General features: G+C 48.8%; 1 protein-coding gene across 1 annotated transcript in view; it reads left to right on the top strand.

The window, feature by feature from the left end:
- grk6 (G protein-coupled receptor kinase 6) overlaps window positions 1-14469 on the top strand; it is a 34781-nt gene that overhangs the window by 5501 nt on the left and 14811 nt on the right. The window contains exons 3-6 of the mRNA XM_083697432.1: window positions 10143-10255; window positions 12321-12398; window positions 12547-12647; window positions 13658-13750. Of these exons, the coding sequence (XP_083553558.1) occupies window positions 10143-10255; window positions 12321-12398; window positions 12547-12647; window positions 13658-13750 (385 nt within the window). The remainder of the gene's footprint in view (window positions 1-10142; window positions 10256-12320; window positions 12399-12546; window positions 12648-13657; window positions 13751-14469) is intronic.

Raw genomic sequence — 14469 nt, 5'->3', positions numbered from 1 at the left:
AGGCTACCTCTGACCACTCGCTCTCTCACACACACACACACACACACACACACACACACACACGCATGGTAGGCTACCTCTGACGGCTCGCTCTCACACGCACGCACGCACAGAGTAGGCTACCTCTGACCGCTCGCTAGCCCCGTTGGCTTGGGTTGCAGGTATCATGGGAAACATAGTGAAAGTATAAACCGACAGAAAACTCACACACAATGCTTTCCTGTTGTCAAGGTCCAGGGGTTCCAATGAACACAAACCAAATGCTTGATCCTTGAAGGCCTTTCCAAAAACACTTCACTGTGGGCTGGCTGGGAGAACTGAAAAGGTGGAGTGGTCGGTAGATGACCCTGTGCTCAGTGATGGCAGCTGGCCATGTCAGGGGGAAAGTCCCTGGAGACCCCCTCAGGACAGGACAGGACAGTGGTCCGTGGTATCGTCGGATGGAATGCTCCAGCGCTCATTATCCTATTATCTCATGAAGAATCGTTATTCAATCATCTCATTACTTGTCTTTACAGTAGGAAGTGCATCAGCGATCTCCTATTTTTACCCACGATCAAAGACACAAAGCAACGTTTTGGACATTTGGACATTTTGTGGAGCGCTGTGGCGCACTAGCACGTATTCAAACCCCAGAGCGGACCGATGCTTCTGTTTACGACGCTTATCGTTGTTGATGTGGTCAGGAGGTGTATTATACAACCTCATACACACGCGTGCGCGCGCACACGCACACACACACGCACTCGCACGCACACACACACACACACACACACACACACTCAGATCAGCGATGGCTCAGTGTATGCCAGGATTTGGCCGCGCCATCGTTAACAATCGCCAAAGTATGAACTTTGTACTTTATTTATGTACTTTATACATTTCCTGTCTCCCTCTTCATTTGTCAATGGATGCAATATCACATCATAATCTTTCCATCCATACGAGATGGCCACCGTGCACACTAGAGAGTGAGGAAGTATGCAATGTCAGAGGCAGCCGTGCTGGTGTGGTGTAATCATGGTGTAATCAGCATCCTGTTGAACACGTGAGTGATGAAGATAGGTCGCTGTGGCAACTTCTGTTTTTCTCAAACCTCCTCAGACAGTTTGAGGCGTTGACCGTTTTTCTACAGAGAGAGGGAGGGTTTATAAATGCTCCTGTGTGTGTGTGTGTGTGTGTGCGTGTGTGTGCGTGTGTGTGCGTGTGTGTGCGTGTGTGTGTGTGTGTGTGTGTGTGTGTGTGTGTGTGTGTGTGTGTGTGTGTGTGTGTGTGTGTGTGTGTGTGTGTGTGTGTCCCTCCCTGCCGATGTGTTTGCTATGCGTTTCGGATCCTGTTGGGAGATGCAGAGTGCACTTTTCACGTCTGTTTTCCAACCGTGAGCCAGACACAATGTAGCTGCGCTTCAATTGTACCACAGAGGAAACTGTGGCCTGGGCAGAGAGCAGAAAGAGGAAGCTGCCTCTCTCTCTCTCTCTTTCTCTCTCCCTCTCTCTCTCTCTCTCTCTCTCTCTCTCTCTCTCTCTCTCGTTCGTTCAGCTGCATGAGCAAGACTCTTGCACTTACAAAAATGGTGACTAGAAGTTTTTATAGGTCACTAGTTTAACAAAACAAGTAAAGTAGAGCTTTTGCCGTGAGACTCAGTAACACGAACCCTGATTGAGGTTCTGATAAGATGACAGTAGATTAGAGTAGCCGTCTGGAGGAAAGAGGTACACAGACACAGACAGTTCATAATGTAGTAATATGAGCTGTAGCATTTTGGCTTCAGACGTACACGCACACACACACGCACACGCACACACACACTTCCTCTCTGAGAGGAAACACATGTAAATCTTTCATCTATTTCTTACAGACGTGAGTCAAACACAGTATATCAAATACTTGAGTTGTGCTACATTTAGTTGGCCTGATACTATGGAATCAATGGAATAGTCCTAAAATAACACACTGTAGGCGGGGGGGGGGGGGGGGGGGGACTGAGCCTCCTAGGGCCCAACCTGGTACCAGACAATCACCTACAGTGTTTTGGAAATGTGAATAAATCTGGTCATACTTAAACTACTCTCTCACGTGTGTCCTTCTTCTCTGTGTGACAGAGAACCGCGTGGGCAGCGTATGGTGAGCTGATCACACACACACACACACACACACACACACACACACACGTACACATACACACACACACACACACGTACACACACACACACACACACACACACACACACATCTTCCCTCCCCCTCCGATCTGGCTGGCTAGCGCTGTGGGTGCTGACCAATGGACACCCAGTCAAAGTTTAGCCGTTACTTCCATCTTCAGGAGGGAGAGCCAGTGCCGGTTGTTTTCCCCCTTCAGTCTTCCACAATAAGAGACTCATTTCCAGGCACAGCCTTACTTGGCAACATGTGTAGTAGCCTCTCAACATGCCTGACGGCTCTGCGAACAAAAGTTGAATCGGTTAGAAAAATAATCAGTCATTTCAATCTCCATTTGGGTTTTATGCTCGAGTGTAAGTAGGCTTATGATTCTTAGACAGTGGGGGATTGTTGTGTTGATATGTATTTGCATTGTGGGTAATCAGAGAAGTGTGGATGGGGGCTGTGTGTGTGTGGGGGGGGGGTGGGGGGGGGGTGACTTGGCTCTCTCAAATCAAAGTGTATTTAACATATACAGGACACAGCTGTAAACGGTACAATGAGTGTTTACTACAAACCACCTCTCAACGGTGCAGTGAAACACAAGGATAGGAAACAAATAAAACAGAGTCATAACCGCAAAATACACAGTATAACAGTCAAACAATACGTGTCGCCTTGAAATGGTGGACTATACACAGATACATAGTATTATTAGATCCACCCAGCCCTGACGCCCTGACGCCCTGACGCCCTGACTCCTAAATACATGAAATAACACCAGGTCACCAATGTGGAACACAAACAAATGGTCCTCTGTGGCTCAGTTGGTAGAGCATGGCGCCAACAACGCTTAGGTTGTGGGTTTGATTCCCGCTGGGACCATATATACTGAAATGTATGCACTCACTGCAATGTAAGTCACTTTGGATAAAAGCGTCAGCTAAATGGCGTATATTACAAACACAAACACTCAGGCTACTTCGTGTTGATCGAACTCTATATTTGATATCAACACAGTCGCCAATGATGGGAATTTTTGGGGATTGTGTTTATCGCATAATAAAGATACAGTAGTGAGTTTGATGACTTGAATATGAGCCTTGTCTGGGAAAACTTTGCCCACTATAATTAAATGGCAGTAAATCTAAAGGAGCATTCCTGACCCCAAGGAGTTGGATAATTCAAATAATGATGCGGTGTGTGTGTGTGTGTGTGTGTGTGTGTGTGTGTGTGTGTGTGTGTGTGTGTGTGTGTGTGTGTGTGTGTGTGTGTGTGTGTGTGTGTGTGTGTGTGTGTGTGTGTGTGTGTGTGTGTGTGTGTGTGACTACCAGGGTCCAACTGTGGGACTGTTGGTTGTTCGGCTGGCTGGTGGTGGGTAAAAAAGCCCCTATTAACGTTTCAAATGCAATCATATGATTTCCTCATCGTGGGTATTTATTACCTTAATAGAGGAGATGATGTTGAGATGCATATCATGGCTCTTCCCTCCCCCCTCTGGGCAAGGAGGCTGAGTTATGGCTGTCACCGCTGCCCTGGCCTGGCCTGACTGCACACACACACACAAAGGACACATTGACTCTTCCCACATAAACACTTTCATTATGATACGTTTATTTGTCCTCTTGAGGCTACATTTTGTCTCCTGTCGTCTCTCCCTCTCTCTCTCCCAGGCCCAAGATTAAAGGAGATACCTCGTCACTGTCCGTGGTGATAGAGAACGCCACTCGCTGTGAGAAATGCAGTTGGAGTCGTGTTGAGTTTTGTAGTGGCGGTGCAGTGTTGGGAACTGTTGCTCATAGCAACTGTTGCGGGGTCAATTCCGCAATTCTGTCAATTCAGGAAGTCAATTGAATTCTGATTATAGATCATTTAGAAAAGGGCCATTCATTTTCAATTATTTTTTTCAATACATTGACAAGTCGGAGTGTCTGGGTATACCGGTTAGCAGCATTCAATACCTACGTTCTACGTCTTCTGTAAACTGACAATAAAACGCTTTGGAATTGGAATTTGATTTTGAAATCACTTCCTGAATTGATAGAATTTAAAAGGAATTGAGCCCAACCCTGCTGGATGCTTCCCTCAGCCGCTAATCTCCATAGTTACCTCTCCCCTCAGCCTCTAATCTCCATAGTTACCTCTCCCCTCAGCCTCTAATCTCCATAGTTACCTCTCCCCTCAGCCTCTAATCTGCATAGTTACCTCTCCCCTCAGCCTCTAATCTCCATAGTTACCTCTCCCCTCAGCCTCTAATCTCCATAGTTACCTCTCCCCTCAGCCGCTAATCTCCATAGTTACCTCTCCCCTCAGCCTCTAATCTCCATAGTTACCTCTCCCCTCAGCCTCTAGCCCTGCTGCAGTTGAGGCTGGTAGAGGTAGAAATCAGAGGACAGGCTCTTTGTAATGCATGAAATGGATTTCTACCTCCAGCAGCCTCCAACCCACCCTACTGCATAGTTACATCAGCCCTCAGCCTCTCAGGACAGTGTGCTCCACTTCAACTGAGCCTCAACTCCGGGTAATCAGGAAGTGAAAGAACCCAACACTTCACGCAAGTAGTGCCTGCTGAACGTGCATTTGAAAGGAAACAGCCGGACTCAAACAGCTCTGACTCAAACAGCTCTGACTCAAACAGCTCTGACTCTAAACAGCTCTAGTTGGCAGTGTAGTGTAGATCAGACGGGTCCTGTCCTGGCTTCGAGAGGGGAGACGTGACACACCTGTCATGAAAAACCCCCAATAACAAACATGTGGTTGTGGAACCGGACATGTGGTCATGTCATACCTCACCTTCCAGTGATTTTGGAATGGACCGCGGCAACCTCACGGCTCAATGTGGTCTCCACCTCTGCTCTTCACATTGGTGTCTCCCCCAGATCTGTTCTTTTGACGAGGTACAGGGGCCCCTAAATCACCCCCCCCCCCCCCACACACACACACACACGGCAGCTATAAGCATAATTTCCGATAAAATGGCGTCAGGTGGGCCTGCCTATTGAATGGTAGGGGAAAACCTGTTTTTTTTGTGCAACATAGCAGCTGTTCTCACACATCCCATCAATGGCTCTTATGAAGCTAATACAGTTGAATGCGGGTCAAGGGCCTAACAATGTAACCGTTGTTTGGATGTTACAGGATGCTGATCCAAAGGCTACATCTCTTTCTATTTCTTTCCTCGATTCTGTTCGATAGGGTTTTTCCTTATCATGGCTGTGTGAACCAGTGACCCCCAATCCTGCTTCTAGGTCCAGAGATGATGGTTTCTAGGTCCAGAGACGATTGGTTTCTAGGTCCAGAGATGATGGTTTCTAGGTCCAGAGATGATGGTTTCTAGGTCCAGAGACGATGGTTTCTAGGTCCAGAGATGATGGTTTCTAGGTCCAGAGACGATGGTTTCTAGGTCCAGAGACGATGGTTTCTAGGTCCAGAGACGATGGTTTCTAGGTCCAGAGACGATGCTCTCGTAAATTGATAGTCAACTCCTCGAGGTCAGTAATGTTCCTTTACTGTCTAGGGGGGATTAATGTCTTCGACCATGTTCTGCAGCGTGATATCACGGCTTTTACCATTTTTGAGATGTGTGTGTGTTTCCTGGAGGCTACAAACATGGAGTGGTACAAAGGTTGATATTGTTTATGGTGCTGGTGGTTCAGGTCATATTTATATTTGCTGCCATACTGTTGAAGTTGTAGGATAGACACAGAGGACACACAGAGAGGCTGTTGTCATGAGGACATCCACTGAGGACATCCGCTGACTCTCAGCATTAACCCTATCAACACCTGTCTGACATGGGTGACATTTGGATCTGTCTGTCTCTCTCTCTCTATCATGGTTCAGGTCTGTTTACTCTCAACAGATGCTGCCTCATACTGAGAGAGAGGCAGGCAGGCAGGCAGGCAGGCAGACAGACAGACAGACAGACAGACAGACAGACAGACAGACAGACAGACAGACAGAGATACAACCTCTGATGGAGCACCATAAACAGGCAGGCAATTAAGTAGGCAGGCAGGTACAGTAGGCAGGCAGAGCAGTCTTGAGAGTGAGAGTGACAGAGACAGACAGACGGACATGTGGCACAGGAAACCCTCAACTTCCGTGTTTACCAGCCAGTCAGGCTGAACGAGAGAGCAAAAGAAGCTGCAGTGGAGAAGAGACACACACACACACACACACACACACACACACACACACACACACTCCTCTCCTCTCCTCTCCCTCCCTCCACTCTCCCAGTGAGCGAGCTAGCATGTGCCTGTGCTGTGTGCCACCCAGCTGGGCTGAGGGACGCATGACTGAGGCCGTTTGTTATCTCCAAAATGACTTTGTCATTTAGAAAGGCCCACGCCACTCTCCGCTCCCTCTCTCCCTTCCTCTCTCTCTCTCTCCCTCTCTCTCTCTCTCTCCCTCTCTCTCTCTCTCCCTCTGCCCATCTCCTGGCGAGGCCTTAGCCTAGCCCTAATGAGAGGCCTGGTCTCCATGCAAAGGCCTGAGTGCCCGACAGTCAATAAAGCTTTGTGCTTGCTCCCTCTCTCTCTCTCTCTGTTTGTTAATGAGTGCTGGCCTCAGTTTTACAACACAGCCACCCGCCCGAACAGTGGTCTCCTCTCCTCTCCTCTCCTCTCCTCTCCCCTCCCCTCCCCTCCCCTCCCCTCCTCTCTATACATTTGACTGTGTTATCAGTGAATTGCTGTCTGTGATAAGCAGGAGACGGACGTTTGCAGCCCAGTCTTAAGCGCCAGTATAATCAAGAGCCTCTGTGTGGGTTTGTTTTTCTTTGGCTTTCAGTTCTCTGATCTTATGGGGATGAATTGAGGAACTGCGGAATTGGAACCACACCACACAAATCTCTTTTTGTTTGTTTGATGTGAAAAACATCTGAAAGCGTGAAATTAAATTCAGGTCCTTGATTTGATTGAATTAGGCCGTCCTCAAATGCAGGGATGTTTAGTTTATTTCCTCTGACTTCATTGGCCTCTCATCTTCTGACTCTCATTTTCAGTCAGGTCAGGTGGTCTTGGACCAGAGCCAGAAGTGGTTTCGTGGAGACTAGCCAATACAATAGGCTACATGTGAGAGAGAACCCACCCTCGTCCTCGTCCTCTCCTCTCCTCTCCTCTCCTCTCCTCTCCTCTCCTCTCCCCTCCTCCGACCAGCTTCCTCTCAACAGGGCTTCTGTCAGCGGCTCAATGAAATTGCATTGTAGCTAACGAGATTACCTCTTTAAAACCACCATTAGGGAAGTCAATCTCGTTCATCCCCATCGTTTCATTGGTACACACCAATCAGAGAGCACCGGCTGCGGGGCTGAAGGCAGAGAGGAGCCTACGGCTCCACACAAGAACCAGCAGCCCAAGTCACACGATTTGGTTTAGCATATCCAAAATCACAATTTGATTCACATTCACGTAACCCAGTTAGTTTAATTGAGATAATCATATGTTTTTTGGAGAGAGGTCTGGACCGATGGTTCAGTTTAACAGTTTGGACAGGAATAGGTATGCTGTTGGAATTAAAATGTTTTCGGTCATAATGTGGGAAAAAAGGTCACGTCATTTATTTTCGAGACAGATCTGACCCGAGAGCATTTTTACCTCAGCTCCGACTGTGGGCTGCAGCCTTGCCAACAGAGCGACTTCACCTCGAAGGACACCGTTGGACATCGAGACCGCGTTATTACATCACATTGTTATCGTCCAATGACATGCATCCAGATGATAAATAAACAAATGAATTAATTGAATTTAATGAATTCCAAAATAGACCTTTTTTTTTATTTGTTTATTAGAGTAGAGAGCATTTAAGGAAACTTGTAACATCTGAACCTGAGTCTGAACCTTTTATTTGTTTTTGATGATTTGTTTACTTGGAGGGTTCTGTTATCTCTGTTTACATGTACATTTTACATTTTTGGCATTTAGCAGACGCCTTTATCCAAAGCGACTTACAACAAATACGTTTATCTAAGTAAGTGAATCATCTATCCATCAGTCATCATAAGACAAAGTAATCAATGCTCAGACCAGGGGCCATTGGCAGTCGTAATGCCAGAAGAAGGATTTTTATTAACAGGAGAGAAACTTGTACGGGGGGGTAGTGGGGGTGAAGAGGTCTCTAGGGTTGGGGTTAGGGTTAGTATAGGGGGGGTAGTGGGGGTAAAGAGGTCTCTAGGGTTGGGGTTAGGGTTAGTACAGGGGGGGTAGTGGGGGTAAAGAGGTCTCTAGGGTTAGGGTTAGTATAGGGGGGGTAGTGGGGGTAAAGAGGTCTCTAGGGTTGGGGTTAGGGTTAGTACAGGGGGGGTAGTGGGGGTAAAGAGGTCTCTAGGGTTAGGGTTAGTATAGGGGGGGTAGTGGGGGTAAAGAGGTCTCTAGGGTTGGGGTTAGGGTTAGTATAGGGGGGGTAGTGGGGGTAAAGAGGTCTCTAGGGTTGGGGTTAGGGTTAGTATAGGGGGGGTAGTGGGGGTAAAGAGGTCTCTAGGGTTGGGGTTAGGGTTAGTACAGGGGGGGTAGTGGGGGTGAAGAGGTCTTTAGGAGGGACCGTTAAGATATAGCCTGGAGAGATGGGTCTCCAATCTACGTGATCTCTGATCTACGTGATCTCTATGCTACAGCGGTTTGTGTGTGTACAGCGCGGCTGCTCTGTGGGGACCAGGATGAGCTGGCTGCTCTGTGGGTTAGGGTTAGGGATGAGCTGGCTGCTCTGTGGGTTAGGGTTAGGGATGAGCTGGCTGCTCTGTGGGGACCAGGATGAGCTGGCTGCTCTGTGGGTTAGGGTTAGGGATGAGCTGGCTGTTCTGTGGGGACCAGGATGAGCTGGCTGCTCTGTGGGGACCAGGATGAGCTGGCTGCTCTGTGGGGACCAGGATGAGCTGGCTGCTCTGTGGGTTAGGGTTAGGGATGAGCTGGCTGCTCTGTGGGGACCAGGATGAGCTGGCTGGTTTTTAATGTATTTACAGTACTCACAGACTGTCATTATCACTACACCAGCCTCCTCCTACACACATCCTCCCCTGCCTGGCTCCATCTCCATCCCACACACACACACACACACACACATCACATCACATTTGTTTGGTTTGTGCTCCCGGGTCTTTGCATCAAGGGGGAGGAGGCTGGTGGGGGGAGGTAGAAATCGGAGGACGGGGGCTCAGCGTGAACGCATGGAACGGAACGAGGACATGTGTGCGTGGTTCGGTAGCGTTCCTCGTTCCGTTCCACGCGTTACATTGAGTCCCCGTCCTCCGATTTCTACCTCCGCCGGCCTCCCCTGCTTTGCATCTACCTGAGCCCCAGCCACACATGGAAATCAGCTGGTCCCCTCACGCTGCATGTTGTTGTTCCCCACCCTGGCAGGCTGGAGAGCACGACAGGGGCCAGGGCCATGTTGTTGTTCCCCACCCTGGCAGGCTGGAGAGCACGACAGGGGCCAGGGCCACTGATGAACGTGCTCTTTGGGTTCTAGATAGTTGCGGTAACGCATAAAGAAAATGTGTCATTGTCATTATTAACATATGATGCACGCCTTGGATGATTAAAAACTATGTTCTGTTTTTGTTGTTGCTGGTTGTCGTGTGTATATATATATATATATATATATATATATATATATATATAGAGAGAGAGAGAGAGATAATGTGTGTGTGTATATATTATTTATATATATATATATATATATATATATATATGTATATACTCCTTCATAAACATGTTTACATCTTCAGATGTGGGTTAGCCTGAGGTTTTTGCGAATAATTGTATGTGTGTGTGTGTGCACGTGTGTGTGTGTGCTTGCATGCATGCGTGTATAAGTGCACACCTGTGTGTTTGAGTGGGTGTACACATGTGTACGGTACATGTGCAGTATATGATTGCCTTGTTGTTGTTGTTGTTGTGTACAGATGTGTTGTTTTGCTGGAGCTCACTCTAGGCTCAGAAAAGCCCTCACTCACTCACTCCCTCCCTCCCTCCCTCTGTCTTGTCTTGTCATTTGTTCCACAGAGAAGGACTACAACAGCCTTTGTGAACGACAGCCAATCGGACGCATGCTCTTTCGGCAGTTCTGTGAGACCCGGGTGGAGCTGAGGCGCTGTGTCAAATTCCTGGACGCTGTGGTAAGACACAAGGGATTAGAGACGGTGTTTGGATTCGCTCTAGATGCACATCCTTGAGAAGGCCCTGAAAGAGCCAGGCTGAATGGGATCCCCAAGTTCAGGGTCTTTGAGTGGGGAGGAGGAGGAGGGAGGAGGAGGAGGGAGGAGGGTAGGGAGGAGTGGGGGGGAGGCTGGTAGCTAATGAAATACAGGAACTCTGACTTGTGGGAGCAAAAGGGGTTGCAAACTGCGTCAATGTACCCCCCCCCCCCCCCCCCAATCCACCTCCCTCCTCTTCCCCTCTCCCTCCTGCCCTCTCTGTGTGTGTGTGTGGGGGGGGGGTTGCCTACTCTTCTACCCTACTCGTGTGTTATTCTGAGTCCTCCTGTCCTGATGACGTCATGATAAACCTGGACTTCCTCACCCCACCCTGGCTGACCCCTTGGTTGACACCTGGTTGACCCCTGGTTGACCCCTGGTTGACCCCTGTGCCATTGTTGGGCATCCACGGGCATGGCCTTGACTGTAGCACACAATCAGCCAGTAACACTACCACTAAAGGTCTATGGAGTATAAACCAGCCTTAAGCATCAACAGTAGCATCAACAGTAGCCTATGCTATCTACCTGGTCCTAGTCTACTGTTGCACACACACATCAAACCAGCCAGCAAGACCACCTCCAACACAAACCCTGCTCTCACTGAGTGCGTGGTGGTCTAAAGAACCACTGTTACTGAGCTCAGATTCATTAATGAATGCTGAAGTGCTGCTGTGGAGAAAAGGACAGGCAGGCAGGCAGGCAGGCAGACAGACAGACAGACAGACAGACAGACAGACAGACAGACAGACAGACAGACAGACAGACAGACAGACAGGCAGGCCAGACCAGCCCAGCCCAGCCCAGCCAGACAGAGCTCAGATTCATTAATGAATGCTGAAGTGCTGCTGTGGAGAAAAGGACAGACAGACAGACAGACAGGCAGACAGGCAGGCAGGCAGGCTGGCAGACAGACAGGCAGGCAGAGCTCAGATTCATTAATGAATGCTGAAGTCCTGCAGTGCAGAAAAGGCTTCAGTGAGGCAGCAATGGTCATTGACAGTACAGTGATGAACGGCTTTATGGCTTTTCTCAATGCCTCTCAGAGATACATTACACCAGCCTGGCAGGCAGGGAGGCAGGGAGGCAGGTAGGCAGGCAGGCAGGCAGACAGACAGACAGGCAGGCAGGGAGGCAGGCAAGCAGGGAGGCAGGGAGGCAGACAGGCAGACAGACAGGCAGACAGACAGGCAGGCAGGCAGGGAGGCAGGTAGGCAGGCAGGCAGGCAGACAGACAGACAGACAGACAGACAGACAGAGTCCAGCCCAGACAGACCAGAAAGACCAGACAGACCAGACAGACAGACAGACAGACCGGTCCAGCACAGACAGACAGACAGGAAGACAGCCCAGACAGACAGACAGACAGACAGACAGACAGACAGCCCATCCCTGTCTAGACAGACAGACAGACAGACATACAGCTGTGAGACACAGCTCCCTGCAGCTCCCTGCAGCCAGATCTGTAGGACTTCCTAAGTAGCGATGATGTTATTCTCCTGATCAGTCCTTCCTGTCTCTCTCTCTGAGAGCCCAGTGTAACATGAAGACAGAGCAAATGAGATTTGAACCGTCTCAACTGTCACTGGCCATTACAGAGCAGTTCAGCTGAGGGAGCAGCGGAAGCACTTAAGAGCGGAGCTCAGCTCCCCGTTCCTCCTGCAAACGGATGGCTGGACGGAACAAGACCTGATGGATGCTGCTGGACTGGCCTGGGCGGGGATCAGGACACACACACACACACACACACACACACACACAGACACACAGCCTAGCCCAGCCCAGCCCAGCTCAGCCCAGCCCAGCCCAGCCCAGCCCAGATCAGAGAGATACACTCTACTGTAGTATTTCAGTTGTGCTTGAGTTCTCTCTTTGGGGTTTTGCTTTACCTATCCGATTATAAAGTATTCTGTTGCATTCAATTCTATTGTATTCTATTGTATTCTATTCCATTGTATTATACCGTAGTCTGTGTCCTGTCCTGCCAGGCCGAGTATGAGGTGACCCCGGATGAGAAGAGGAAGGAATGTGGTCAGGAGCTCCTGGACAAGTACTTCAAAGCAACGGTAAAGTCACCCAGGACCCTCGGCCAGAAGGACCTCTCAATTCCCATGTGTGATTGGCTTGCTGCTCTGCATTTTACCGTTGGTTCTAACAAATTGTTTGTGTGTGTGCGTGCGTGCGTGCGTGTGTGTCCCCCCCCCCCCCCCTCAGTCGGAGGACCATGTCCCAGAGTTGGTGGAGGAGATGGTGAAACAGTGTGAGGAGAGGCTGGAGCAGGAACCATGTAAAGAGCTCTTCATTGAGTGCACCAAGTGAGTCTGTCTTAAACACCAGGGCTGAGTTCCAAACCAACGCCTAGCCCCTATACACATCTAGAATACACCAATCTCCAGTCTGTCCATCTGAGAGGGTTAGATGTGGAGGAGGTCGTCTCCTACTGCCAGATGCAGCAGTACTCTCATGTTGATTTGAGCTTCCTGAACCCTGGCAAGCAGTGCTGGAAGATGGAAGTTATATCGGGATATCGTATGTTTCAGGGGAGGCTGGTGGAGGTAGAAATCGGAAGGACGTGTGTTTGATACCATTCCTCATTCCGTCCCGTGCATTTCAATGAGCCCGATTTCTCTGATTTCTACCTCCACCAGCCTCTCCTGGGACATTTCCACCCAGCCGAACAGGGTTAAATGAAGGTACAGTGTTATCGTATTGCTTGCAGCTATCTTATTCTCTGAGACCTATGAGATGAGAGTGTGTAAGGTGAAGCTAGGGAGGGGTTAGAGGTCGATTTGGGATCCAGCTAAGATTCCCTCAGAGAGAATACACTGGGCTAGACTCTCAGAATACAGGGTGTGTTCAGGAACCACAATGTTCTGCAACTGCACCATTCTGCAACCGTCTCTTTAAACCAGGGAGGTCAGTTGAGAGCCAAGAGTAATTCCTAGGAAAGATGACTTACCCAAGCAACAGTATTTCAAGTATTTCAGCTTTCAGAGTTTAGCCATAGAGTGTTCACCCACATTGCACAACATCCGTGCTGGTAGTTGTTCTCACTTGTTGAATGGGGTGTGTGTGTGTGTGTGTGTGTGTGTGTGTGTGTGTGTGTGTGTGTGTGTGTGTCAATGCCACAATAAGGATAAGTCTGTGCTGATGGTTAGTCATTGCTCCAAGGATTACCTCAGTTTGGAATATTCTCCGATAGACAGTTTGGTCGAAACATGTTTGTTACTCAACCAGGAAGAAGTCTAGGCTCTATAGCTGGCCACGTGTTTTGGGAATCCTCTGGGCCCTGATGATGTGTGGTGACCCTGTCCTCTCGTTGCAGACTGATTCACGACTACCTGAGCGTGGCTCCGTTCGCAGACTACCTAGACAGCATGTTCTACAACAGGTTCCTGCAGTGGAAGTACCTGGAGAGGTACACACACACACACACACACACACACACACACACACACACACACACACACACACACACACACTCTCTCTTCCTGTCTCTTACATGCACTTATGAACACATAAATACACACCCACAGACACATGAACCTACATACATACATACATACATACATACATACATACACACACACACACACACACACACACACACACACACATACACACATACCCTTATCCACAGATCAGAGCCTGGGAACACACTGCCACAACACGAGTGATTACATGTCGTGATGATTTCATTCCTCTCCCAACCCATCATCATTTCCACACCTTTACTTCAGAACACACTGTTATGGGAGGGTTTCTACCTCATGATTCACCTCGCTCTGCTGATCACGTTCCTGTTAATGTGTTCATGTACTGGTGTTTATGTTCATGATGGGGATAGACACCGTGTCAGGCTACAGTACATCCCACAGGCTGGTGGAGGCAGACATTAGAGGGTAGGCTCATTGTAATGCATGGAATTGAACGAGGAATGGTATCAAACGTGTGTTTGATACCAATCCTCATTAAATTCCATGCATTACAATGAGCCTACCATTCCTCATTAATTCCATGTATTATAATGAGCCCGTCCTCCGATTTCTACCTCCACCAGCCTCTAATTTGCTAAACGGACGAACGGACTTTCAAAAGCTCAACTCCGCCGAACCGTCAAATGGACACATGCAGTTT

Source organism: Argentina silus, assembly GCF_951799395.1.
Source record: "Argentina silus genome assembly, chromosome: 2".
Lineage (NCBI taxonomy): Eukaryota > Metazoa > Chordata > Actinopteri > Argentiniformes > Argentinidae > Argentina > Argentina silus.
The sequence above is the reverse complement of the archived record's forward strand: the minus strand, read 5'-3'. Positions and strand labels throughout refer to the sequence as shown.